This window comes from Takifugu flavidus, chromosome 15, assembly GCF_003711565.1.
Source record: "Takifugu flavidus isolate HTHZ2018 chromosome 15, ASM371156v2, whole genome shotgun sequence".
Lineage (NCBI taxonomy): Eukaryota > Metazoa > Chordata > Actinopteri > Tetraodontiformes > Tetraodontidae > Takifugu > Takifugu flavidus.
Window position 1 is genome coordinate 2,384,423 of NC_079534.1, and position 27,555 is coordinate 2,411,977.

Consider the following 27,555-nt stretch of genomic DNA (forward strand, 5'->3'; position numbering starts at 1 on the left):
TGTGACGTCTGGGTGCATATGTGACACAAGCGTGTGGAATGTGCACGGTCGGTAAATATACCTGTAGCTTAAGTACTGGGAAATGAATCATATCCTGCACCTCTCCAGTAAAACTCTGGAGAAACTGTCGGCCACCAGGAAACAGCTCACCCCTACGTTCTATTATGTAAATGTTGAATATATTAGTTTTATTTTGTAATGTAAAATATAGAGTTGGGACTAGTTTAGATCCACTTAATGAATGATTAGATGGGATTTAACGCAAACAAATGTATTATGATGTATCTGAACCTGAAATGAAACATTAGAGGTGCAGCATTCCGCTGGACAGCTGATGACATCTGAGCTGCATCTTTATCAGAAACAGATTTATTTAAAGCAGCGTATCAGAGACCATCTATAAACAATGTCTGTAGTTTACTCCAGGTCTGCAGCGGGCCTACGTGCAGATCCGAGTGGCACCATGGATGCCATAGCTCAGCTTCACTCTACCATGTCTGCCAGCCTCATTACAGACCTCTGAGGGATGCTTTTCTTCTCTCTCTCTCTCTCTCTCTTCTCAGTGTTCCAGAGGTCAAATAAAGAGTTGAACAAGTGCTTCATTTACATAGTGCCCTGTTTTGATAGCAGCATGGGATGTCACTCTAGGCAAATAGATCTTTTAGTGACTGTTGCTTTGAGCAGCAGCCAGGACTTTGACTCTGCTGACATGCAACTATTGACTAATGTCACCCAGATTAATATGAGCTTGACTGGTTCACGTGCAGAAACTTTCAGGTTCTCTTGACACGTGTGCAATTTGCCTTTGGGTTTGTCTGTTTACTAATCTTCTATGCTGACCTTAATTGGTAAATCGGATTTATTTTCTAGTCTCCCTGTTTATTTTAGGTTGATTTATACTGGGTTTATTGTCAATCACAACAAATACAAGTGCAAAATATTTGGGATCCAAAATGCAACTCATGTGTGTGGATTGTTTTGACTTGCTCTTATTCAAAGTCCATGATAATTTATAAGGATTATTTGCTGCGGGGGAAACAACTGTGCACGCTCTGCAAGCACAGGAAGTCATAAATCAAACATTGAATAGGGAATTTGTGTGGCTTACAGTATTTTTGAGGTTGACATTCAATTGGTACTGTAGTCACACCTCTTTCCTGTACATGCTCATTAGCATGCCTTTTGGGATAGCAAATCCAAAAGTGGCCAAAACGAGTACGTTTGCGTGCAAGCGATGGTCAAATCTAGTCGTCAAACAGGGACATCTAGCGGCCACGTAGAGGAGTTACAGCATAGTAACTGAGGTTGCAGTTGCCAAATGTCGCCGGCTGGTGTCGCTGTTTTGCAGCACACTGTGTGGACTGCACAGGCAGCAGAAGTCAACCAAAGAATTTCTGTGCCGCCAGCTGATTCGGTCGCCATCTTTGTCGCGAAGATAAACAACACCAGTGAGACGCGTTGGCATTTAGGGTGCACCGCTTTCGTTTGAAGAAAAAAAAGAGGCCATTTCGGTCCGGACGCTGACACTTTTGATCGGGTGATGACAGCCAGCTTGGTCAGCTGAGCCGCCGCGTCCGTCCGGTAAGAGAGCATCGCTGTCCGTCGAGTATCTGTGTCGTCAGCTGATAGTACCTCGCTTTTAAATGGACTATCACGATGCCATGGCAACAGTGCGGCTGTCATTACCGCATTATGGACGATTTGGGGTTTTGGGGGGAGGTACGCTAGCGAGAGAATGCAAATGGGGGGAGCTCCTTTAACCGTGCAGCAGGGATCTAGACACAATGTCTTCGGTACTATGCTAACCAGGCCGTTCTCTGCGCGTCCTCTGCACGGTTTGGACCTCTGACAGCGGGTTCTGTTTCGGATAATCTCATTTCCCCACAGAGATGGGGATCCAGAGTGCACGTCCTCGCCGTGGGGGAGCGGAGGTTTAGAGGGGCGTGGAGGGCAGCCGGACGGCCTCGCTGCTCGACTGCCCCGAAAAGATGGACCAAGACTACGAGAGACGGCTGCTGAGGCAGATTAACCACCAGAACCTCCCGGCAGAGCCCCGCCTGGCAAAGGTCAGAGATGGATGACCCCAGAAAAGGGCATTCCTCGCCCCTGTGTAACGACTGCATGCACCAGTTAGTCTCCAGTAGGGTAACATTAATCTGATAGAGCTTTCCTGTCTGATTACTTCATGCTGTACTGAATCCCAAATAGTGCATTTTACTGCTCTTTCTATTTTTATTTCATTAATTTAGAAGCTTTGACATTGCAATCTGCATTTTTCTTTTAAAAAAAAAAGTACCGGTACATCTCCTATATGGCCTGGGCGACCCGAACATTTTATAAACTAGCATATTTATTTTTAAAGATAAGTAAGTATAAACGCCATCAACTCTCCCTCTAACAGTGCGTCAGTGCTGCCTGCAGTCCCGTCAGTGTCAAATCGGGGGACCGCTTCATTCCCACCCGTGCGGGGAGCAACTGGAGCATCAACTTCCACTACGCCAACGTGAGCAGCCGCTCCGTCCGTCTCCTCCGTCGGCAGCGACGCTCGTCTCCTAAACACTGACTCTCTCGTGTGCCACGCAGGAAAACTGTCGCTCCCCCGATCAGAGCCATAAAGCGAAGGACGCCAGTTCAGACTCCAGCAAAGGTCAGAACTTTACGCAAGAACTGACCAACGCAGCGTTGGGATAAAGACACCCATAGATGTCATCACCTTTCAGACGCCGTGGCCTACGCTGCCCTGCTGAGGAACGAGCTGCTGGGGGCGGGCATCGAATCTGTCCCGGACCCTCACACTGACGAGCGGCGGCACGCGGTCCTCTCCCAAGACTCTCGCAGCCTTTTCAGGGTACGAGTCGGAGCCAAAGCGCTCGCCGAGGTCACCGAATGATAAGAGATGACAAAATGTGGCCGTAACTCTGCTTCCCCTGCAGTACACTGTCCACGCTAAGGGAGTGCCTTTCGATAGCGATCGCGACGTCTCGCCCTACTCCCTCTCTCCTCTTAGCAACAAGAGGTAGGAGACGCCCCCGCCTGTTCCACTCTCAAACGGCCCCTTCGCTATGACCTCACTTCCTCTTTCTGTAGTCATAAGCTGCTACGCTCGCCTCGGAAACCGGCTCGTAAGATCTCGAAGATCCCGTTCAAAGTGCTGGACGCCCCGGAGTTGCAGGACGACTTCTACCTCAACCTGGTGGACTGGTCGGCGGGCAACCTGCTGAGCGTGGGCCTGGGAGCCTGCGTCTACCTGTGGAGTGCCTGCACCAGCCAGGTGAGGCTGACGCTTGTGGTCGAGCGTCTGCAGCGAGATCTGCTCCAGTAAAACCAATCCCAACCCTTCGCCGCAGGTGACGAGGTTGTGCGACCTGTCCGTGGACGGGGACTCTGTGACGTCGGTGTGTTGGAACGAGAGGGTGAGAGTGCCTCCGCAGGGGGGGGGGGGGGGTTCTGATGTCGCCGCGCCGTCGTGAACGAACCCACAGTGTTTTAACTGCAGCCCCGGTTTCACCAGGGGGGTCTCGTCGCCGTTGGAACCCACAAGGGCTACGTCCAGATCTGGGACGCCGCCGGAGGGAGGAAGCTGACCACTCTGGAGGGTCACTCCGCACGTGTCGGTCAGTCACGTCCTCTGTGGTTACCTAGGAAACAGCTAATCACAAGTGCAAATTCTGGGCAGCCAGTAATAATATTGAGCTCTGGAAGTGAAACGTGAGCCCTCGTGTCCAAGGTGCCCTGGCCTGGAATGGAGAGCAGCTGTCGTCGGGCAGTCGGGATCGAGTAATCCTGCAGAGGGACATCAGAACCCCCCCGACCGCCGAGAGGAGGCTCCAAGGTCACAGGCAAGAGGTGTGCGGTCTGAAGTGGTCACCTGACCACCAGCACCTGGCGTCCGGAGGCAACGACAACAAGGTCATCCCATTCAAATCTGCCCCCCCTCCCATGATGGGAGAAAGCATGTTCACGCCTGTTGATCCCCACAGCTGCTGGTGTGGAACAGCTCCAGCCTCCTCCCCGTGCAGCAGTACAGCGACCACCTGGCGGCGGTGAAGGCCATCGCCTGGTCTCCGCACCAGCACGGGCTGCTGGCGTCAGGGGGCGGCACCGCCGACCGGTGCCTTCGCTTCTGGAACACGCTGACGGGTCAGGCGCTGCAGAGCACCGACACGGGCTCTCAGGTCTGCAACCTGGCCTGGTCCAAACACGCCAACGAGCTGGTGAGGGGACGCCGAGACTCAGCGTAACAATACGATTTGCATCCGAAATGTTTTCTTTTTTCTGCACAACTGTGGCTTCACATGTTTTCTGTCCACAGGTGAGCACTCACGGCTACTCCCAGAACCAGATCCTTGTGTGGAAGTATCCATCGCTCACTCAGGTGGCCAAATTAACTGGTCACTCCTACAGAGTTCTGTATCTGGTGAGACACCCTAGAACAGGGGTGGGCAAACATTTTGATTCGTGGGCCACAATGGGTTCTAACATTTGACAAAGGGGCCGGACCAGGAGCAGATGGATGGATGGAGTGCTTTGGTAACCTCACCTCATTGGAGAAAAAATACACATCTTGGGATATGGAGAAAACATGTGCTTTAATTTCAAATGAAAATGAAGAGAAGCATTACAACAAAATATCTGACTTTGGAATGAGTCTTAAAACACTTAAAATCAAATGAATAAAATGTGCCTTTTTAAAAAAAATTAATAACCATTTCTATTTTAAAGCACTGAAAGTTCTGTTATCCTTCAGGATATCACCATCACTCTCCTCCTGACTGTCTTTTTTCTAGTGGGAAAACACCAGAATTGCAGTGAAAATTTAACATTAACAAGGTTTATTCATTTAATTTTTCAAGTTTGGCGGGCCGGATTAAAACGTTTAACGGGCCGCGTGTGGCCCCCGGGCCTTGGTTTGCCCATGCCTGCCCTAGAACAACAATCTTCTGTTGTCATAGCCGCAGCATTTAGCATCCTAGCATAGCATAATGGGCTGTTTTAACATTTTCCATAAACCCGCAGCACGTTTGACGTCCACTTCCTGCTACTCAGACACCATCGATCCTCTTTTTTGTGCCCAGGCTGTGTCTCCAGATGGGGAGGCCATCGTCACGGGAGCCGGCGACGAGACGCTGCGTTTCTGGAACGTCTTCAGTAAGACACGCTGCACCAAGGTGGGGTCGCCCTGTCAGTCTTTGGGCGTCCGAGCGAAACGCGATTCAAATGTTACGACTCGTCCCGTTTGTCCGCAGGAATCCAAGTCCGTGCTGAACCTGTTCACCAGGATACGGTAGTGAGCGGCCCGGCTCAGGACTGGTTCTGGAGCCCGCTGCAAATGCCCCAACTGCCACTTTGACAGCTCTTTCAACGGGATTTCAACTGCCATCCTTCACTAGTTACAGGACAGATGGGGTCTTTTTGTCCGTTGTGATCCAGATTGTTTTATTACGTATTAGCAGAATTATACACGTGCAAGAGTTCTGAGCTAAGTCCCGTCACGACGTCGCGTTTTTAACAAGCCCTCCTTTGGGGATAGAGAGAAGGCCGACTCGGATGGGGTGGGGGTTTCTATATTTTGATAATGTGGCGTTCAAGAGTAGCTTATGACTGAACGGAACCAATAAATAATAAGACGCACTTGCTAAAACAGCTGAGAGCTTTTCATCATGTTTTGAAGTGAAATGTTGTACGTTCACACCCGGAGCAGAAGAAAAGACACTTTATTCCTTCCTGCTTCCTTTGGAAGGTACGAAGGTCTTTTATTAAATCATGTTGCACAGAGGACCCATTCCTCCAAATAAAGGCACACCTGATGTGTTGTTTTTGCTCTTCAGTGCAAATATATCCGTCTCTAACCGGGAATGAAGCGTAAAAAAGGCCTAATATCCCGACCCCTGCAGGCCGCGGCACAGCAAAGAGAACTCTTTCACAATCTCCTTCACACGCCGCTTGTTGGTTTGCTCCCTGGAACAGAAAAAGATTAAATTAGCCGCGAAATTGGCAACATTTCTCGGATTCTTCAGGAATTTTCAGAACTTAATCAGAGTTTGCAGCTTGTGTTTTCAGTTGTGTTCCGCTTCGCCGTCACCTGAGAAGCTGCTGGCTGAACGTGTGCTTCTGCTCCGTGGAGACCTGAGCGGAGGGAAATCCCGGCGTCTGCAGCGTCTCTCCCAACCACTGGGATAACAGAGCCGGGCAGTGCCTGTTCAGACCCAGCAGCACCTCGGAGAAATGCTCCATCAGGCTGCGGGGGGCGCCGCCTCCGACCGCCTGAGACAGCAGATAGGAGACAGGGGGGGAGTCTGTGCGGCGTCACCGTCTACGAGTGTCGCGATTGGTTGATGTCAATCACCTGCAGGACGGTCTCTGTCAGGAGCTTCCCATCAGCCTGCAGCACCTCGGCCAGCAGAGGCACGTCCTTCCACCGGGGCAACAGCTCCGCCTGCAGGGATGAATATTGAACAGGTGGAACGAGGGCTGGGAAAACTATGAGCTGCTCTCATATCGACTCACAAAGAAGAGACTGGCAGCTTTCACCGTCGGCGTCTCTGGAAACTTGAGGGAAATAACACCTGGAAGAAAGACGGCAGCAAACATTTTGATTGATTTGTTTTACAAAAAGCAAACTCTTCCGTCTAACGAGGCAGGATAAATGTTAACACGAGGTTTTCTTTCTCCACAAACCTCCCAAACTCACCGGAGTGAAACAGGGCTTTAAGGTCGACGCGGTCTGGCGCGTACAGATTAGGTTTCCTCTTCAGAATCTACAGGAGAGAAGAAATGAGGCGTGTTGCAGACGTGCACGTGGCTGGACGAGTTCGACCCACCTGGGCGTGAAGGTGCATAAAGGATTCTGCAATGTCAGGATGATCCCGCGGTCCTGCCAGATCAATAAAAGATCAGAAAAAAGACCCAGCAAACTGGAGGCAGAGTCTTTGGGCGCGTTATCACCTCGCTGGAACATAGCCAGCGTGGAGGACGTCAGCACCTCGGTCAGGCTCTGGATGTCGGAGATGTGCTGCTCCTCCCCGGCAAATATGTGAATTATCTGATCAGAACAGAGAAAACTCCCTCTCAGACAATTTCTGATTGTGTGTGTGTGTGTGTGTGTGAGGGGGGGCGGTCTACCTGCCGGGCCAGGTCAAGAGTCGAGGCCTGAGGGCAGCTGCTGTAGATCTGACCGAGCATCCCGCTCAGCTGGGCCACCACGGGCCCAAAGTCCTGCAAGAGGGTTCGGACGGACTTATCGAACACTGTGCACACCGCCTGGTGGGGAGAGGGGGAGGGAGGGGAGCTGGCGGTTAAATACAGCATCCAGAGCAGAAACATCTGAACTCGCCGCCCTCCCGCTGTACCTCGACCACCTCCGAGTCCTCAAGCCACCTGCTGAGGAGGGTCTGGATCAAGGGGAACACTTGCTGCAGCACAACGACCACCTGAAAGCAAATCATTTACACGGATATTCCACATGTCCCCCGCCAAGCGGGAAGCGTCCCTGCTGCACCTACTGGATTCTGTGTGCACTGGGAGGGGGCGGCGGTCTGGCAGGACGCTCCCTCAAAAGTGTCCGCTTGTCTGGTGACGTCCAGAGTGGTGAAGAGGCTGGACAGCATCCCCAGGATGTGGACGATGGACTGTTTATTGGTGGGATTAGGCTGTCGAAAGGAGTCGAGGTGAGAGTGAGGAGTCAATGCTCAAAGGTTGTTGGTGCGTGTCCCCTGTTACCTCCTCTGTGCTCAGAGTATCCAGCTGCTGGACGTGAGGAGATATGAGCGAGTGGAGTCTGACCAGGACCTGGTCTTCTGGCAGGGCGGAGAGGAGGAAACCAAGAGCCTGCATCAGCCACATGCACTGGCTGCTCTGCACACGCACGGGAACAGCACGCATCATACATGACAGCGGTCGCATCCGTGTGGACCCACGTCTCATCCTCCTAATTGTCTGCTCACCTTATGGACCTCTTTCGCCAGTGCATCCTGCAGAGGGAAGTGAGGGTGAATTCATCCCGGTTGCCATGATGATGGTTAAATAGATGCGGACAAATCTGACCTGCGACGCGCCGAGGATGTCGTGGGCGTAGGAGCCGAGGTCGTATTTGCATTCCCTGCAGATCCTCTTCAGGGTGGACACGCTGGACACGGACAGCTCTGCCTTCATCAGGCCCTCGAGCACCATGGGTAATATTCCAGCCAGCATGACAGGGTGGTCGGCAAGCCACTCGGCCAACGATCCTGGAGGGGACGGCGGTGAGTTACAAGTCAAGGTTAGGTAGTATCAGACGTCCGTTAATAGTTCTGGAGGCCGGGTACCGATGGTGTACATGACGGTATCGGCCAGCATGACGTTGCTGATGTTGATTCTGGGGATCAGACCGATGAGACCTGGAATAACATCCGAGTAGTTCACATCTATGGTCTCGGCTATGGACTGAAAGCCGAATAACAGCGCTTCTGTGTCCTAGAGATGATGAACAACATGATGAGACGTTAGGCGAAACCGTGCGGGGCTCCGTCCTGGACTGGGATCAACCAGACTGCGTGGAAACAGCCTTATTTGTTGTTGAATAACCTCATTGATTTTCACGCGTTACACAGGGGTCAATAGGCAAAGACGTTACCTGCCACACCGCTGACAGCTGGGGGTCCATGAGCTGCCGCCCGAGTCTGTCGTACAGGTTACTGAGCAGCTCCGCGCCCAGCATTTCGTACACGTACATTAAAGTGTCGGAAATGTCCACTCTGAAAGGCAGAACACACAGAAACTTCACGCAAAAGTCCTGGACCAGGTTTTTCTTCCCGTGTTTCTGTCCTCGCCTGTATATTCTGAACTGCTCCTTGTCATCAGAAGACCAGGAGGAGTAATCCCCCTCAGGGGGGTAGTGAGATTTATACAGAAGCACGTCCACCAGCTGGAAGTAAACGGGCCGGTAGACCTGCAGGTAAACCGCCTGCTTCTCCTCCTCGAATGACAGGATGTCATCCTGAAGGTCCAAAAATCAGAAGGTTTGGTCAGTGAAGCGGAAAGGGATGTGCATTGATCCCAAACACCTTTCGGACCTGTAGGGTGTACCAGAAGGTGAGGGTCAGAGAGCTGGTGGTCTCGTTGACCGGGTAGTGTCCGGGGACGGCCGTGCAGAACAGAATCATGTTAACCAAAGCCAGAAACTCTTGCCAGTGTTCCACCTGTTCCAACAGAACCCTTAAACACAAGCACAATCACAGATCACTGAGGCTACGTACCATCTGCCTGTCTGTCTGTCTGCCTGCCTGTCTGCCTGCCTGGCTGTCTGTCTGTGCGTACCTGGAGTGGGTTTCCCCCATGGCAACGGCGATACGACAGATCCCGTGAGAGGTTTCCATGTCGTTGTCCTGCACCGCCTTCTTCAGCTGATCGTGGAGTCCCAGCACCAGAGGCACCAAGTTCACCAGAGCCTCGGTATATCTGCTCACACAGGTTCTTATTCACACACAGGTAAACCGACACGGAATCGATCCCGTGTTTGTCCTCACCTCTGGCAGTCAGGCTGCGAGATGGCGGTGACTATCGTCTCCACGGCGGTGTCGAACAGCTCCGGCTTCGACAGGGCGCCGAAGCAGTCCTGGACCAGCTCGTGACTCTCCCCTAAAGGCACATCCACGCCCACCCAGCTGGAAAGGCAGCGGAGCACCTTCTCCTTCACCTGAATGGAGGAGTCCTGGCTTTGGAGAAGCTGACGCAGCATGGAACACACCACACCCCACTCCCCGGCCAGAGCCTCCCTCAGCTGGCTGCGGCGAGGCTGAGCCAACCGGCTGCTCTGGAACTCCTCTGGAAGGACAGTGAGGAGCTCCAACAGAGCAAGGCAGTGCAACTGGGGGTCCTGAGCGGCCCCTGAACCACCTTCACACTCGGGCTCTTGAGGCTGGAAGGCCCTCACCATATCTGCCACGGGCTGAGACCAAACCTGCGGGATCAGGTTGAGCGCCATAGCGGCCAAGGCTACACACAGTCTGGTCAGCACCATTTTGGGCCCTGAGGAGAAGCGAAGGATGTGGGCGAGCAGCTGCATCCTCAGGCTCTCGTGCTGGTCTGTGGGAAGGCTGCTCCAGTGATGCAAGATGTTGATGTGGAGGGTGGTGGCGCCGAAAAACTGCACCTCCGGGAGCTGCAAGGGGACAAAAAGGGCATTTTCTTAATGGATTTGAACAAAGGATAACTAACGTTGAATGATGCTTCCAGCAGGGGCGGGGGTAAATAGGGTCAGTGGTACCAGCTACATGGTGGCTACAAGCAGGAGGCACCAGAAGCTGACAAAGGGCCCTTTTCAGCATGTCCCAGTGCACAAGCCAACCCCGGCAACAACAGACCTTGTCAGGGCCGAGCAGCGCCCAGCAGAACTGCCAGGCCCGTGCAGACGCCTGGGCCCGGTTCAGCCACTTCTGGGCGAAGGTCTTGTGTTCCATGTCTGGGTCAAAGTACAGCTGGTAGAGAGCCTGGGCGGAGGAGAGGGAATCCAGTCAGATTATGTTGGTTGTAAAAAAGGACAATCGGCATGTCCACATTTTCATTCCATCAAGTGCAGCCGCCTTTAAAATGAGTCAAACGGGGATTTATAATCACCAGTGGCACAAAAGCAGATATTTGAATAATGTAAAGACTATGTGTTGCCATAGCAACTAATCCGGAGCGCACGGTGTTAGTTATTATTAGGACAGCATATGCTTATAGTGGGTGTCAGGTTACGCACGCATCATTTTTGCTCTCACGTTTGGGCCAAACTGCATCGTTTTACCGTGTTAACAGCGCAAAGAACTTTCTCAACTTTCCCGACGTTTCGAGGGGGCATAACAGCAGCTCCATGACAGCAACAGGAACTCACCGACTCCAGATTCTCCACCGTGAACTCCAACTCTACCGGGCCGTCCCCCGGATGGGCTGGAGGCTCCATCTGCGTAAATGCGCGGTTTGTAGGTATCCGTCAGAGCCGAACCGGTGCGGAGGAGCAGCAGACTGTCCTCTAAAGTGAGTGAAGGCAAGCAGAGGACGCGGTGGGTCCTTCAGCTGTCCATACAGTAGACATGTGGGCAGTGCTCGCAGGCGTAACGACACACTGACCTCTGCGGGGGGGGCTGAAAAGTTATTGTCTGATATTGACACCGACGCCTACTCACTCCCAGCTCCTTAAACGCTGCTGCAGGGTTGGATTTGAGTGGCGCAGCGTGTTAGCGACCGCCAGGTTGAGCGCTCCACAAACGGCGCCCCTGACGCACGCGGCTGCGCGTCTGACGCACCGACTTCTGATTGGCGCAACGCGGCAACAGCTGCTGCCCGCCCGTGCTCTTTCGGAGGAATGGATGCGGAAATTTTCAGACCAAAAACACGCACGGTGAATCACAGGAAGCGCGCAGCGAATCTGGAGTTTTGTTAGAGCCAAAAAAAATAAAAAAGACAAAGACAAAGAAAGATGGTCTCCCGTGCGCGCCCCCACGCGGCCCCACCCCTGCTCCTGTTCTGCCCCACTCCCTCCGGATATTTTTAGCGCCGATGATGTGCGCTGTCAGCTCACGTAACGGAAACAACATCAGAGCCACAGAGCAGATCCGCCGTTCAGATCCGTTTGATGCTTTTCTGTCATTTTGAAGCCGACAGTGAGATGATATTGGAAATTCGCCTGCTCCTTGGTTTGCTTGCGGTTCTCACCGGCTCGTCGCAAATAAGAGGTAAGATGCGGAGATCTCTCTTCTGGTGCGCTCGGCAGATCGCCAAAACAAAGGGATCTTATGAGCACATCTGATCTTTGTTAAATAAGTTCATTTATTAACTTAAATCCGACGATCAACGTGTGCGACGATTATTTTGGTTTTTTTTTTTTTTAGCAACGGTCTTTTTTCCTACATCCCCGATTATTTACACTTAAAATTGTCATTTTTATTGATTTTTTTTCCACCCAACAAAATCAATAAACACTCAGAGCTGATGTCAATCTTCTATCCACACGTTTTCCTGCAAAATGATACTGAGCCAAAACGAATTGATCACAATTTCAGGATACTCCAATCGGATAATTACATAATTTTCAATCATTTTTTAAATAAAAACCCCACATATTTGTGCACAGGCATCTGAATATTTCAATATCTCGGTTGTAGATTCTTTAGAATTAACAAACAAAACTCAGCACTTTGTGATGAAGGTGCGTGTTGATTTCTCCACAGGTCAGACCAGTCCTCCATCGCCCGCTCTCACCCTGGCCGCCCTGCAGAGTCACGCTGGAGGATCACCAGCTCCTCGCTCTAATGCTTCCTGGCCTGAGGCTTCAGAGCAGACGCATCACCCCGCACTCAGGAATGAAACCTCGCCTGGAGCCGCCTCCATTACCAAAGAGACTCCTGAGTCAGAGAGAAATGCCGCTTCCAGCTCCGCGACCACGACCTCTGCAGCGGTTCCCCCTCCACCCACAAACATCATGAGCGCGCTGCCCGGCCCCCAGACGTCCTCAGGTACCCGAAACATCCACGCACCTGCCGTTTATAACGACTAAAACTGGATATTGAACCATCGTCCATCTTCGTCCTCGCTTAATTTCTTAAAATAGACTTCTGGCATCGCCCAAAGCTGTTTTCAAACACAGCTCCATTGCCGGCAGTGTTTCCCGCGACACCCCCCCCCCCCCCCACACACACACACACACCTTGCCCACATGACTGTGCTGAGAATAAACGTCGTAGTCGGCTGATATATTAATTCACCTTCCACTGACGTCACGTTGCCTCATTCAGCGGCTCCTTTTCCAACGGCTGCCTCATTAATCAGAGCAGCGCATTACCAGATTTAGAACATTTATTCCTGACAATCAGCTATTTAAAGATCTAATTTATTCTATATAATGTTAATAGATGCGTGTGAATGAAAACAGAGTCATTGATTGGACAGTTTTTATAAAAGAAAATAAATAGAAGAGTGCAACAAAAAGACAAAAAACACAGACAAGAAACTTAAAAACAACCTGATGAATGTGCTGTAGGAGCTTTCCTGGGCCACAAGCATCGTGCAAACCCTTGCATCATGCAAATGAAGCAAGTCTGATGTTATAGAACACACCCTCGTCCATCCTCAGCTGCCCTTCAACAGAAATATCAAAGATTCTTCTCATGCTGGCAGAAAACGTGTGATAATCCTCATTTTAATCTTAATGAAGAGCGAGTTTGGAGGTGTTTTTTTTGCTGGTTTCTTGCCGGTGTAGCTTGGATAAATGGGATGAAAAGCCCAAAACCTTCTTACTGATGTGCTGTGCGTGTCTGGAGGGCCGGATCCTCGATTTGACCCCTCGCTTCTCCCCATTGCAGCTTCTGCAGACGCCCTTTCATCCACGCTGACATTAGAGCCATCCACTCCTCCACAGCTGACCCCAGACCCCCTCGCCACCTTCTCATCTCCGCCTGTGCACACGGAGCAGGACGCGCACGTCACAACCTCCGCCATCCTGTCGCAGCCTGGATTACCGACCACGGTCCCATCGCAGCCGACCACCACCGAGGGTCCTCTGACCTCGGCAACAGGTCGAGGCCCCGCGGGTCCGACACACCGGGAGGCCCCGGCTCAGCTCAATGTAGGAGATGAAGGTGAGAAAACCCGGTCAGATTAGACCTCCTGCTAGCTGGGATTCAATGAAATCACCGCTTTCTTGATTTGTAGACATCAAACCACGCTACCGCTCGAGTTCCCCTCTGGACCCCCTGCTGGCTGGGCTGCTGTCAGTGTTCATTGTCACCACAGCTATCGTCTTCATCACCCTCTTCTTCAGGTTCCGCCAGCGCACCAACCATCCAGAGTTCCATCGGCTGCAGGATTTACCCATGGTGGGTTGATAATAAAGGGATTTTTATTTGGCTCAAATACGAACCTATTTAAACACCCGTTGTTAACGCCGAAATGTTGCGTTTCCCCTCGATTCCAGGATGATCTGATGGAGGACACGCCGCTCTCCAGATACACCTACTGAGAGAAACATCCTGGCCGTCCAAACTCAAAGAAGACCAATGGGGAATCGGAAAAAGCTCCCTGTAAAACCATCTCCTGGATTTTGGCTGTGAAATAGCTCCATTAGAAAATTAAACATTCTTTAACTTTAGGCCCTTTTTGGTTTCAGGAGATTCGTAGTGTTGCTGTTGATCTCCCGGTGAGGTGACGTTAACTTTGCACCTTTGGCTCGTCCTCCTGGATGCACCGCACTTTAGAAATCTGAGCTCACAGTGCCCCCTAGGGGCGAAGTTAGGTCATGTAGATCAAGGTCATGTGAAGTCTTGTAGTGTATCTTCTAAACTCAGGTTAACCAGAGAAAAATAGGAACTCGCCTAAAATTATTCAGATACATTTAAATCTGCAGGATGACCAAATGCTGAAGTGCACTTTCACAGTGAATTGCCAGTTTGTCTTAAACTGAGAGGCGGCAGGACACGCATACGCATTACCAACAAGTGATTTTTCAGTTTCGTAGCTTATGCAGACACTTCTCTCACTATTAAATTGTTCTAATTTTAACAGGATGTAGTGTTATATGTGGTGTTGCACCTTCCGGACAGAAAACACCTGAATTTTTGCTATTTTATGATCACTTTACCAAGGCACAGCAGGAGCTTTTTACACCTAATGCACACTTAAAGATTAAACGCTGTAAAAAAAATGCTTCTGTATATTGTGATACGTCTGTGGGTGGTAGTGGCACAAGCTGGAGTATCGTAATTGTGCTGGAACCACCCCTACTTTTATCGTTAGATTTTCCAATAATGTGCTGTTAAGCTTGAGGATTTCCTGTTTTGTTTTGTTTTTTTTAAATAAAATCTTATCTTTAACCAGTGTAATGGAGTGTTTCACGCATTCATTATTGAGGGCGTTGTTTCTTGAACATTCCCTTGCTAGTTCTGCAAAGCACCTGTCCAGACAGGTGATGTGGACTTTGCACGATTACCTTCCTGATAACAGACACTCCCTTAAATACACAAACCGTCCATTAAAGGACCGGGATGGTAACTTTAGCTGGTACGAGGAGCAAAGATATGTCTGGAAACGAAGGACAAAGAGGATCCTTTTCGATTCGTTTATTGATATAAAACCCGACTTTTCAGAAAAACAAATAAAGCGTTAAGTGCTAGCGTGTCCAACGGCATGAACCAGGTAGTATCTTCATTTGGTAGAGTCAACATTAAAGGCTCATGTCACAAACATTTGCTCATTTCTGAAATATCTCACTTAAAGTAGTCTAGTGTTCAAGGGCAGACTTGAAAAAACAAACTGACATGTCTTTTACATGCTAGGTGTGCCGGCCAGTGGACAAACCAGTCACTGGAGAGGCCTTTCCGTTCTTGACTAACCAGTCAGGTCACTTGATAATTTGAGTTTTTACTGACTTGACCTAGAAATTTGGTCAGAGGTTAATGTCAGCAATGTGAAAATGTTGTGGAGAGCGAATTTAAGGCAAATCTTTGGAAAGTTTGTCTTCAGAATCACGCTTTAATTGGACGGAATTGACCCATCCGTGGACAAGGAAAGCCAAGCAGCTGGCGCCCAAAGTTAGCTGTGGTCAGCATCAGCCCGATCAAGGCCAGGTTCCCGAATCTTCCCCGTTTTCTTTTTTCCGGGTCTGAAAGGTGTGGATCAATTGTAAAAATCTGAACGTGCAAACAAAGCCGTGAGCATCATCTCACCTCCTGTGGAGTAGCCATGGGCAAACACCTCTCTGCCAATGATCCACACCAAGCCAAGTCCGCTGGCGGCACGCTTTGGTTACCCAAAAAGGAACACAGAAGATCGGGATTAATTCCCAAGTACGCTGGAGGTATTACAAAATAACAACTACTTACAGGACAATTCAGACCACCAATAGCAAGGCAGAAGAGATAGATGGGGTAGATCTCCAGGCTGGAGAGGATAAACATGTTCAATCTTTCAACCTCAGGATTTCTGAGAATATGAAGCATTGTTTTTGCAGAAACATACGTCTGTTGGTGCGCACGCTGGATGCAGTTGAAAATTGGCCCGGTCTCGGGATCATCGCTGTACATCTGAGGGTACTGTAAAACAATTGAAAATAAAAATGTTATCATCCAAAGAGCCAGAAAAATAGTGTGATGGAGCCACTTGATCATGTGGATTTGGAAGCTATTGACACCAGCCCAAGAAAAATACATCACATCACCTATTAACAAAATAAGATGTATGGATGGCCTCTATTTATGCTGTAACATGAAATTTTTCCACCTTTTCCAATAAACGTATCGTGTTAGACAAATTTCTTCAAATTCGACTTCTACGGAAGTCAAATGTATATTTTGTAGTAATGTTCGCTAACAGTAAATATATAATAGAGAAGAAGAATGAAGTATTCTTCTTCTGCTATGTTACGTGAACACTCGACACAGCGCCACTAGTGGTGTAAATTGGAACTACACCCCAAAGATTAAAACCACTCTATATCAAGGAAATAATTAGTCGTAAATGAATAGTATTACCCAAACATATCTAAAATTAAAAAAAAAAAAAAAAAAAAAAGGTGAGGCACCTTCAAAGACGTTTATACATTGAACACAAAGGAACATTATGGAACTAAGATGTCCCGTAGGGGGACACATGTTTTTTCCTAACCTTGTAATTTGGCTTCATGCATACTTAACAACAATCTCAACATAATCGCTACCAAATCTTAAGGTGTGCATGGCGATCAAAACATTCAGGGCGTCTAGTAACAGAAGTATCGCCCCGTCTAAAGGCGTGATGCAGAACTTTATAGAGTCGTTTTTAGCCATGCCCCTCGTCCCGCTGATTTTTCTTGGTTTCGTTTTCAGCTCCAATCCTACACATAACGCGTGGATATTTGTAAACCACTTATATTACACCTTTATTTTCTTCAAAAATGAGAATTAGGTGGTCTTTTGTCGTTGATGTGGTTTTCTGAGCTGGCTGAAAGACGCCACGGAATGCCCAGGCGCAGAATGGAAATGAAAATGAAAATGGACAGAATGAACATTTATGTTTATTTGCTGCTCACCGGCACTTTAAACTTCTTGCGGGCTTTGGCAACTTTAACGGCCAGATGTCCGATCATGACCATACTGGCAACGCCAGTCAGGACCACGTATCCATACTCCTTGGACAGCACAACCATCGTGACGCTAGAAAGAAGTCGAATAAATAAATAAAAATGGTGCATTTGGACGCAGTTGAGCCCATTTAAATTAATATCTAAGCCTGCTTGTTTCGCGGCCCATGATGACCGCAGAGCAAAATAATCCAATTACATGCCTAATTTGCCTGCAAATGACCTTAACATAAAATGAGCATTTCTTACAACTGGATGCACAATATTTTAGACCTGCGTGCACCCATTCACTATGTTAAATATTTCATACATCGACCAGGTAATCTCCCAAAAAACAAACCAGAAACCCCCCCCGACTAAACCTCTATGGCCGCCCTTAAACAGGAACGATCATTTAAAGGTTCCAGCACAGTTTGAGTTAGGTTGTGGCGCAGGTCAGATCATTTCACATGCAATGAAAATTCAGAAGATTGGACCGTACCTGGAGCTGCAGAGGAAAGCTGCTCTTTAAAAGTTAGACAAGGTGACAAAGACGCTGCAGCGCCTTCCTGTTTCCGCACCCTTACGTAAGACACGCAGCGTGGGCGTGAACGGGGGACGCGCACGCCAATAAAGACTATCGGTCAGAAAATGATTTACTCGATCGATTTATTGATTGATTAGTAACCTACTAGATGTTATCGGGATGCCCGTTTGTCCCCACTAAATTGAAGCTGCACTTATCAGCTCCATCCGCGGCGACCTTTTCTCGGAAAAATAGTCCCCGACCTAGACAGCTGGGGGATGTTCTTAAACGCAAACAAAGCTACGTTTTTTTTAAAAGGACACTGCGAAAAAGAAAAGGCTAGCATATGACAATGGTAAATAAAGCATTTATGTGTGTATTTTCAAGTAAATTGACTTTCCAAACTGCAACTGGTGTCATTTTAATTATGATTAGTGAGTTGGAGCCTGCACCTGGTTTAATAAGTCACCATTAAATTGACCTTTGACCCCAGGGCACTAAATTTGAATCAGGTCATCCGTGGTTCAAGCTGCTCTTGGACAGCATGAAAAGTCCTCTTTGAGGATGATGACTGCACATCTGCACATTTAACTTCATTTGAGTTTGATAGAATATTGAATCTCTGTGGTCACACTGGCCAAAACTCTCAGCAAACAAAACAAAACAAACACTTTAACCTTCTGAGGCCATCGGGCTACATTCTTAGAGTTTACTCCTGCCTTTCCCATTCCTGCCTTTCCCGTTCCTGCCTTTCCTCCTGCAGGAACCTGGTCCTGCGAAACCTCACTGCAAAACAGACACAGCTGCTGACAGGCCTGGAAACCGGGCCTGGGTCTCCAGTGTCAAATAACTGGTCATGTGGAGGTCAACAGACGCCGTGTCTGCCACACGAGCTGCAGACACGGGCCTGAAATCTCAATCAAATCAGATGCCGCTGCACTTTAGTGGAAATTGTGTGTAACCAATATTAGATTAGCCACAGCCTGAAGACCCGACCCACCCAGATGGGCCTTTTCTCTTAAGCCACTGAGTCTCAAAAACAAATAAACACTTTTGACCTTTTCGTTTTGATTTCATTTCACAAAAGAAGCCCGACGAGGTAGAATGACACAGCAAAAAAAAAGGAGTGCCACGAGAAGCTGAGTAAACATCAACCGTTGAGCAATACTAAATCTGCTTCTGGTGGCTTCATGTTTGGAGCTCATTTTCTCATTGATGCTAATAAAAAATGCTCTTCAGTTTCACATTTAAGCACTTTTAAATGTAATGTTTTAGACAGGAATTCAGAATTTTCGTTCTTATTAGAGTATGTAAGAATTAAAATATATCCGAGTTGTTTCTGAGGCGAATATCGGTCCAAAAAGTGCTAAAACAATGGCGCGTATTCACCACTAGAGGTCCTCATAAAGTCGCTGAATATCCGACACTAAACAGCTGTGTGGATTAGTTCAGTCCGCCGGGGGGCAAGTGTGAAAGAGCACTTGGATGCACATGATTACAGGCCTCTTGATCTATTTTAACACCCAGGAGTACAAACGAAGGAGTAGAAAAAAACAAAAAAACCTTTCGAAGTTTTCTGGGACGTGCGTGCGCAGGAGTTGCGCGGTAGGTTGTTGACTGATGTCGACCCAGGGTGGGTTTTTTTTATTCCTCCCTGGTGTGTCAGCAGCATATCTGTCCTCCTCCTCCATCATGTCGAGTCTGATTCAGCATTTCAACACCTACACGCAGAACCAGGAATAGACTCGGGGCTCCTGCTGACACTGGAGAGGAGAGAGAAACAACTGCTGCCTGGGCAGGACCACCTTGTCCCATCACATCTCGTCCCATCCTTGAGCTGTGGGGGTCGGGGGCCCTGGGAGGGACGTGACGGGGTGGTGTCACACCTTGTTTTTCCAAAACCTCGTGTGATCCGATGTCATACGGTACGATGGTGTCAGGTGCATGCCTTTTGTTCTGCACACACACACACACACACACGAATCATTAACTTCATCCATGTGTTGACATCACAAGTGGCCCGTTCGCATGTCAATAAAGGCACTGTTTACGTTTCCCTCTTCCTCCACAGCCCAGTGAGTCTTCACTCGCTCCAAAGCCCCAAACCGGTCCTCAACACCCCCACCCTCCGCGCAGCTCAGCGCGCGCTTCACTCATTTGCGTCTAGTTTCGGAAGCCAGGCGGAGAGAAACGCGCCGCTGCCCAAACGGATCCATTTTAAATGATCCGTCCTCCACTAACTGTGTGAGTAATTTGATCCCGCATGGATGCGCGGTTGCCAAGTGGACGCGGTGGATGCGCGCACAATCCGGAGCCAGCGACAGGATGAACTGAGACATTACGCTCGAGAGGTTGCCCGGGGCGGGCGTTGGGACTGACCTTTGTGGGAAACGTTTGAGGGAAAAGGAGCTGATCAATGAAGGATGTGAGCGCGCCGGAATCTTTCCCAACGGGGTGGATGAAGCCCTCGGTGGTGTCATGCGTCTTGCCCCGCAGCCAAGCGCGCAACCCTTGCAGCTCCTAGTCGCGCTTCTCCTCACCGCGGGGGCGAACGCTTCCCCGGTCCTGTCGTCGGGGTGCCCGGACAGGTGCGTGTGCGACGATCAGCTGGTGGTTCAATGCGCCGGGCAGCATCTGACCACGTTTCCGGTCAACTTGCCTCTGGCCACGCGGCAGCTGATCATCTCCAACAACCGCATCGCGGAGCTGCCGCCGCTGGCGCTCAACTACCTCTCCGACCTGGTGTACCTGGACTGCAGCAACAACTCCCTGACAGAGATCTCCGAGTCCACCTTTGGGAATCTGCGGAAGCTGGCCTACCTGGATCTCTCCTTCAACACCCTGAGTCGCATCGAGGACAGGACCTTTGGCCCCCTGGCCAGTCTGGTCATGCTCAGGATGACCGACAACCCGGGACTCTCGGAAATTCACCCGGACGCCTTCGCGGAAAACTCGGCCCTTCAGGTGTTGGATGTGAGTCGGAACAATCTGACGGTCCTGAACATCACCTCTCTGATGGCGCTGCCGGCTCTGCGCTCAGTGGGGCTCAGCGGGAACCCCTGGAGCTGCGAGTGCGACAACGAAGACCTGTGTCTGTGGATCCACCTGGAGGGCTTCAAGTTCCAAGGTTTCTATCATTGATTTGATTACGAGCTGACAATGAATCGCCTTAATAATGAGACCTAGAGACTCACTGCTAAATAGCACCAGCAGTGTGAACCCCTGATATTTTGCCTAATTGCTTCAAATTAACTACCCGCATGTGATAAAAGATTCATTATTATAGATTATAGGCAGCATTATTTATGAATGTGAAACCAGACAACTAGTTTTGGATGATAAAGCTCTGTCATGCATTTGGATTATATATGTAATAGTCTTGTACACATCATACATCACAAATATAATATAATACCAACCTAATTGGGTCATTACTGTTACCATCGTTCCGGCATGACATCATCCAGTGTTTAGTGAACTATTAATATGAGATTTAATTGTTATTGGACAGCATCCGCTGGTACAAATAAAGAAAAAAAGAAACAGTTGCATTTCAGAGAGCAGCAGCGACAGTGAAGGTCTCCCCTCAGAAGCCACGATCAGCTCCTGCTGGAGTTCCCTGTTGCTCCCGCACATCTGCGCATAAACCACGCGGCATAAACCACGCGGCATATGCTGAGTTCACCTCTGTCTCAGCCTTCGCGGGGGAGGGGGCGCAGGTGACAGCAGCCGAGTGTGACCGCATTAAGCCACCAAATAAGAGAGGCAGAAGGAGGATCAGAGGAAGGGGCGCCTTTGGACTTCCCCTCTCACCACCGGGGCGTTCCTAAATTCCCTTCAGCTGTTCGGCGGGAATAACAACCAAGTTGTTTGTGGCTACCTTGCTGCCAATATGGCGGGCGGATGGCAGCTGATGCATCAGATATTGGGTTGATAGATGCTGCAGATATTCAGCAAACTTTATTACCAGGATGTGTCTATAGTCAAAAGGGCAGCTGCTATTTATAGTGTGAAAATCCAGCCATAATTCCAACGCCGTAGTGATACCCAGGCACCTCGCCTTTCCTCACGCGTGCTCATGCGTGCACGTATGACAAAATGCAGTCCACCCTGCTCCCTGCGCAGCTTAAAGCGCCTCCAAACGAGTAGCTGTCCCATTTTGGAGCTGCCTATCGCCTTGAGTCAAGCTTAAACTGGAGCGAAGCCCTTTCCAGCGACAGCTGCTAGCAAGGGAGACGGCGGACGTATAGATCCACAATACCACTTTGATTGGATGTAGGCGCCCTCACGTTCCGCCCATTTCGGGAAGTGCACGTGGAGATGAATATATAAATATAACATTATTGAATTATGGACGCATATATGTGCACACGGAGAGGCAGCTCGAGGAAGGGCAGCAGAAGGGCAACGTCGTGCTGCAGCTGCGTTCCCTGGTTCCACAGCCTTGCTCCTGCCTTCGCTGGGATCCACCTGGTTCCTGCAACGCGACTTGCTTGTCTCCTCAGCTTAGGGAACGCATCACTGGTGGGGGAGCGAGGAGGCACGCGGGAGGAACCAACAGATTCTCCTCCGTCTCGCCTCCCTGGCCAGATTAGCACTTGCTTCGCTGTTATATAAGAAAAGCATCTCGAAATAGAGCAGAGTCGGGGTGAGGGAAGGAGGGAGGGGAAAGCCCTCTTCTTTGATGCAGTCCCTTTTGGGGGGGGGGTTGAAGCCAGAAGGGTTTTCCTTCCTAGCTGTCAGGCACAGGCAGTCAGGGACGCCTGCGCTTGCACACAGACATGAGTGGGCTCTACAGAGACAGAGAATTGGGGCTTGCGCACGTACGTGAAAAGGGGCCGTGCACGTGTGCACTTGTATGAACGTGTGTCTTTGTGGAGCACAACACGAGAGCAGCCTTTCAGAGGATCAGTGCGCAGGATTTGAAATCTCGCTGGTGGAGCTTAGAGAAACCGACTCTCCTGTTCTTCAACCCCACACTGGCTTTCAGATCCTCCCCGAGCCACGGAGGATCCCCCCCGAGGGCAAAAACAGAGACTCATGCAGAGAGGAAACAATTCTGCTGAAACCGACCTGTCAGGTGATGCAGCCGGAGGTCAAGTCCCGCCAAGGTGGGATCATGGAAGTGTTGCTGGAAAGTGGTCGGGTTCAAAGGTTTAGGGCTCCTGAAGGCACCGTGGGGGGGACATAAAGCTCTTAAAGAAAGCAGAAGGCCGTTAAAACCAAGGCTGGAAAACTTTGGTTGGGTCTGTAAAGGAGGCCATGTTGTTGTTCTGCATCCTTTTAGTCTCCGTAGCGTTTGGGCAGAGGAGTGGAGTTTCAAGATGACGTGATCTGAAGCTTCACGCAGACAGACACAAAGGCCCAAGTCAGTTTCTAATCTTGCGGTGAAGCAGCGTTCTGAATAATTCATGCGTTTTTATGTAATTCAATTCTGCAGCGAGGCTCCCGACGCACTCGCAGTTTTAACCACTGTGGCGATAATGGCTGCTCGATCCTGATCCTGCATATTTCAGCAGTTTAAGCTCACGAAGGTTCCTCGCCGTGGAGGAAACATCCCCGCTAAGCTTCTTCCCACATCAAAGGATCGTTTACATTTCATGAAAATTACATCATGTTTGCACAGTGACACGCGTGAGTTTCTTATTTACAAAACACGTGTGGTTAAAACTCTTTTTCTGTGTGACCCGGTGACAGACGAGGGCCAGACGGTGTGCGGCTCCCCGGCCGACATGCAGGGCCGCCGCCTGGGTGAGGTGGGCATCCAGCTGCGGACGTTGTGCCACCAGACCCTGGGCTCCTTGGACTACCTCTTCTTCGTCGTCATCGGCTTCGTCATCTTCGCCGCCGGCACGGTGTCGGCCTGGATGATGGGCGTCGTCATGGTGCTCTACGAGCGCTACATCAAAAAGAAAGACGAGAACCTGGACGCGGACGAGGAGGAGGAGGACGGCGCCGAGACAGGACGCTCTTCCCGGGCCAGGAGTGACCATGGCAACGGGGATTTGAAAATGTCACATACAGTTTAAATGATTTAGACCCACTCTGCACACCATCGGATTCTCGCAGTGCCTCCTGTCATTTTCCAGAACCGTCTGCAGCCTGATGACACTTCAGCCATAATGAGTCCGTTTGAGAGCTCTGCTTGGAGAGAGAAGTGAGCGGGTTCCACAGAGATGAACACTTCTGTGGGTTTTTTGTTCTTTTCGCTGTAGTTTCAGATGATGTCATGGGCATCCAAGCTGCCATCGTGGAGGTCCGCTGTCCCTGGGTAAAGCCAGCATCTACTGATTTAGCTCCCCATCTGTTACGCAGGGTGACAAGGAAGCCTCAGCAGCTCCAGCAGAACCTCCGCCTGCTCCTCAAGAGCTTCCACTCCTGAGCCAGAGTTCACGTTAGCGTGATGACAGGTGACAGCGAGGTGGCTAACACAGGGATGTTGTTGTGAAGTGCTTAACTAAGCACACCCACACCTATGATTTAGATTAATTGGTGAGCTTCCTGAGCCCAACCAGCTGTTTCCTAGCTGCCAGTTGCCCAGGAAGACATAGAATATGAGATGTTAGCTAGCATGTTGTCCTTTTGGGTATGCATCAATCCTACTTCAACAGTCCTGTCATTCCTGCCCAGAGGACCTCCACGATGGCAACGTACACATCAAATGACCAACAAAAGTGCTGCGGTCTCATATGAGGCTGCTTTATAAACACGTCTTCATCTTACAGCTTTGATGTCTTCAGAAACAAAAGTGCATCACTCAGTGTTTGTGGAAGTTTGAGCCTGCGAAGGCTGTTTGGCATCAGGTGCCGCTGCTTTGCACGTCAACAACAGTGTGATAATCGATTTCATCTCCGTCCTCTCTCTGAGTGATTTGCTCCATTTGTTCCCGTTGTACTGTTGCTGCTCCTAAAGGCACAACAAGCTCTGCACATTCTCTGTTGGTCCAAACCCCCCCCAAAAAACCCAACAGGATTTACTGCAGCAGACTAAATTATGGAAGACATTATGGTACATCTTTACTTTGCATCACTACAGAAGATTATAGCTGCAATCATAAAACAAATCAACATTAGTAGCAATTTTACAGCCACACATAAGAGAGTCCAGACCTGCTCGGTGTGGGAATGGACTCATTTTATGTTCAGTTCACTCTGACATTGACTGTTAATATGAGAAAAGAACATGCTGGAATATCAAATTCACCAAACTAGCGGCTCCAAAACGCCCCATGTGTGTCTGAGAGAGAGAGAAACTGTGTTTTACTGGTATCGTCTGATTAAGGAAAGAGAAAAGTAAAACAATGTCAATGGAAAGACAATCTAAACATCCTTATTCCCCAGAATAAATACATATATTACAGGAAGTGAAAGGCACAGGCGTAGCAATGGTGCTAATACAGCCGGCTCGTTTTCAGCGTTATACAAGAGAGTTTTGGACACTTGAATAATTAGCCAACGTTAATATTTATATCTGTCCAAACAGGTTTCATCTCATCTATTGTGATAAATGCCTGTTCTACCAACTCCGGTGGGAATAGTTTCAGCTGAATCAAGTGATTTCTTTCATAAAACTCTGGTGAAGGTTAATGAGGCGAGATTTACTGATTTAAACTGGGCCGAAGTTCTGCAACATTTACAGGTTTTTCCAGTAGACAACTGGTCCAAAATGCAAATAACTAAGAATAGAGACCGATTCTGACTGCCTCCGTGTAATCGTGGTGGTGTATTTTTGGGTTGCAGACCACCGACACGTCTCTTTCACACTACTGTATAAAGCCTGCTTGGGTTCCTCCTAAATTCCTGATTGGCCAGCGTGACTCCAGCTTATCGACGTACCAAAGCGTATAATAATAATAATAATAATAATAATAATAATAATAATAATATAATAATAATAATAATAATAATAATAATAATAATAATAACGCACACCAGCGTCTTCAAACTGGAGCATCTAGCATGGCACTGAATGCTGGGATGCCTGGGAATACATCAGGGTGGAATATCTGCTCGGCTTCCTAACAGACTAATGCGCACGTCTGTTGAGGTCCGCGCAGTGAGCTGTCACACATCTACATGCGTGTGTGTGTCTCAGCTGCGAGTGTGTGTTACATTCTCCCGATTAGACCACGCGAAGCCGTGGAAGGGCCTGGAAATAGCAGAGCCGCTACGCTAATTGATGTCAGCACGGTGACGCGGGCAGGCCGTTAACCACGTGTTTAACTTTCCATACGTTCCTCCGCTATTCTGGAGCCCAGCTGATCCTTCAAAGCCTCTCTTTCGTTTTTTGGAGGTGTTTTTTTTTGCTGGGATGGAGGGAGTTCAGACAACGTAAGCTGCTCTCCGAGGACACACAAAAAGCAGAAGAATTGAGTCGTTATTCTGTGCTTTTTACACCCCCAGACTGCAAAAGTCCCCGCGCACACATGCATATGCATAACACCCGCCGATACAAAAAAAACCCCTCTGTTCTGCGGTTCATCTCCATCTCAAATCGTCTCCGAGAACACTGTGCTCCACTTAAGATTACCACTGATGCTACATCCTCAGAACAGAACGCTCTGAATTTAGAGAAACGCCTCTGAAATCTGAAATTTCATGAGGAACTAGCTTGTATTTTTGATGAGACGGTGGATGAGACTATTTATTTATACTGTTATTATAACTGCCATGGTTGTCCTAGCCTAGCATTAAAACTAAAAAAGGTACTTGATAGCAATTTGTATTCTTTTTGACAGCACATGGATAAAGATGCAAGTCCCTGAAGCTTGTTTGTCCTTAAATTTTGTTCGACCTGAATGACAGTCTGGGAGAGCTGCGGAGCATTAAATGTTCATTAAACCTTTGGAGTTTCGGGAAAAGTTTGTACATTGATTTCTGATGGGGGCAGAGTTTGAGCTAAGCTAATTAGCGTGGGGCCCTTCTTGTGTGCTAGCTTCTGTGGTCCAGGGAACATGTGGGTCTGCAGCAGATGAGCGACGTGGCATCAAGAGTGGCTCTAACTGGCCCCAACAGCCTCCTGGCGCGTCTGCTCACAGAAACACGCGGAACGGGGTGGGAATTCTTTAGCCACAGAGCGGCGGAGGTCAGAGATGAAGGAGATATTTCCGGAGAGTGGTGGTTCAAGCATTCCATTTCTTTCAACAAACTTTCATCATTGCTCGTCACCACGTGGAGGGCAAATCGCCGTCAGATGAATGCTAACACGCCGGGGCGGGGGGAACTTTATTAAGTGATATGAATTCCAAGTGTTAGTGAGGAGATTACTGTAAATATCCGTATTGTTCCCACAGAGCTTCCTCATCAGCATCACGGCACGGTTCTATCAATCCCTCCCGCATCATCAGCTCGTATTCTCGTCTCTTATTACGTCTCATGAAAGCAGCTATTGATTGACGGTGGCGTAAACTCCGCCTGTCAGCTTGGCAGAGAGGAGGCGAGCACGCCGCCGTTACACATCCGCGCACAGGCTCAAGGGCCTGACAGCTCTGTATCCTTCCCCAGCCGCAGAAAGGTCATTTGAGAGGAGACGTTGTGTCCTCTTCTGCGTCACAGCTCCGCCTGGAGAAGGACGCGGCGCTTTGTCTCGTCGCCCGTCTCTCTCAACGCGCTCTCGCTTTCCATGTGTTTTAACGCTTAACCGGGGTCTAATTAACATCTGAGGCAAGAGGAGGCCTCACGGGGATGCGCAAGTGTCATCGTGCATGTGTGCACATGCTTGGAGATGAGCTGCCCTGCATACGAGTGTGTCCCAGACTGGTTCCCTGTTAGCTAAGCCAGTGGAGCCGGCTGCAAAATTGAGATAAAAAGATACAAAGAGGCTCGTAGGCTATTTAAAATGACATATTCACAGACGTCTCATGTCCAGCCGGTCGTCAGGCCGAACTTGCCTTATTAAAGGATATTGTGAAGCGCGGGTTTTATTTTTGGACCCGTCAGTTTGGCGACAGACATCCACGCCGCCGCCGCGTCACTGAACTGGA

General features: G+C 49.4%; 5 protein-coding genes across 6 annotated transcripts; 3 read left to right on the forward strand and 2 right to left on the reverse strand.

The window, feature by feature from the left end:
* The first annotated feature begins 1,353 nt into the window (after window positions 1–1,353).
* On the forward strand, window positions 1,354–5,822 carry fzr1b (fizzy/cell division cycle 20 related 1b). Of its 2 annotated transcripts, none has more exons than XM_057056951.1 (14): window positions 1,354–1,581; window positions 1,888–2,066; window positions 2,402–2,503; window positions 2,584–2,647; window positions 2,721–2,848; window positions 2,934–3,016; window positions 3,088–3,271; window positions 3,348–3,413; window positions 3,512–3,614; window positions 3,728–3,909; window positions 3,981–4,214; window positions 4,313–4,438; window positions 5,076–5,168; window positions 5,247–5,822. In XM_057056951.1, the coding sequence occupies exons 2-14, from the start codon at window positions 1,989–1,991 to the stop codon at window positions 5,286–5,288; spliced, it is 1,485 nt and encodes a 494-aa protein (XP_056912931.1). In that variant the 5' UTR covers window positions 1,354–1,581; window positions 1,888–1,988; the 3' UTR covers window positions 5,289–5,822. The 2 variants fall into 2 exon arrangements, with proteins under 2 accessions (XP_056912931.1, XP_056912932.1); XM_057056952.1 differs by having other exon boundaries at window positions 1,355–1,581; window positions 4,313–4,417.
* On the reverse strand, window positions 5,729–10,983 carry LOC130538895 (importin-13-like). Its single transcript, XM_057056881.1, has 21 exons — window positions 10,853–10,983; window positions 10,341–10,466; window positions 9,504–10,138; window positions 9,295–9,435; window positions 9,051–9,192; window positions 8,808–8,974; window positions 8,612–8,732; window positions 8,304–8,451; window positions 8,044–8,225; window positions 7,944–7,970; window positions 7,720–7,854; window positions 7,503–7,649; window positions 7,350–7,430; window positions 7,123–7,260; window positions 6,946–7,042; window positions 6,822–6,874; window positions 6,692–6,758; window positions 6,508–6,566; window positions 6,347–6,436; window positions 6,083–6,264; window positions 5,729–5,958 (listed from the first exon to the last, which is right to left on the reverse strand). Exons 1-21 carry the CDS (start codon window positions 10,919–10,921, stop codon window positions 5,874–5,876), a joined length of 2,892 nt encoding a protein of 963 aa, XP_056912861.1. The 5' UTR covers window positions 10,922–10,983; the 3' UTR covers window positions 5,729–5,873.
* Window positions 10,984–11,512: 529 nt separating this feature from the next.
* On the forward strand, window positions 11,513–14,834 carry LOC130538936 (mucin-2-like). The gene is made up of 5 exons (XM_057056990.1): window positions 11,513–11,693; window positions 12,189–12,473; window positions 13,320–13,595; window positions 13,669–13,832; window positions 13,931–14,834. Exons 1-5 carry the CDS (start codon window positions 11,594–11,596, stop codon window positions 13,973–13,975), a joined length of 870 nt encoding a protein of 289 aa, XP_056912970.1. The 5' UTR covers window positions 11,513–11,593; the 3' UTR covers window positions 13,976–14,834.
* Window positions 14,835–15,056: 222 nt separating this feature from the next.
* Window positions 15,057–17,710, reverse strand: mgst3a (microsomal glutathione S-transferase 3a). Its single transcript, XM_057056995.1, has 6 exons — window positions 17,550–17,710; window positions 17,018–17,141; window positions 15,970–16,043; window positions 15,834–15,891; window positions 15,678–15,750; window positions 15,057–15,613 (listed from the first exon to the last, which is right to left on the reverse strand). Exons 2-6 carry the CDS (start codon window positions 17,132–17,134, stop codon window positions 15,477–15,479), a joined length of 459 nt encoding a protein of 152 aa, XP_056912975.1. The 5' UTR covers window positions 17,135–17,141; window positions 17,550–17,710; the 3' UTR covers window positions 15,057–15,476.
* A 1,357-nt stretch (window positions 17,711–19,067) lies between these two features.
* Window positions 19,068–26,433, forward strand: LOC130538930 (leucine-rich repeat-containing protein 52). The gene is made up of 3 exons (XM_057056978.1): window positions 19,068–19,498; window positions 19,645–20,700; window positions 23,271–26,433. Exons 2-3 carry the CDS (start codon window positions 20,052–20,054, stop codon window positions 23,600–23,602), a joined length of 981 nt encoding a protein of 326 aa, XP_056912958.1. The 5' UTR covers window positions 19,068–19,498; window positions 19,645–20,051; the 3' UTR covers window positions 23,603–26,433.
* Window positions 26,434–27,555: the final 1,122 nt, after the last annotated feature.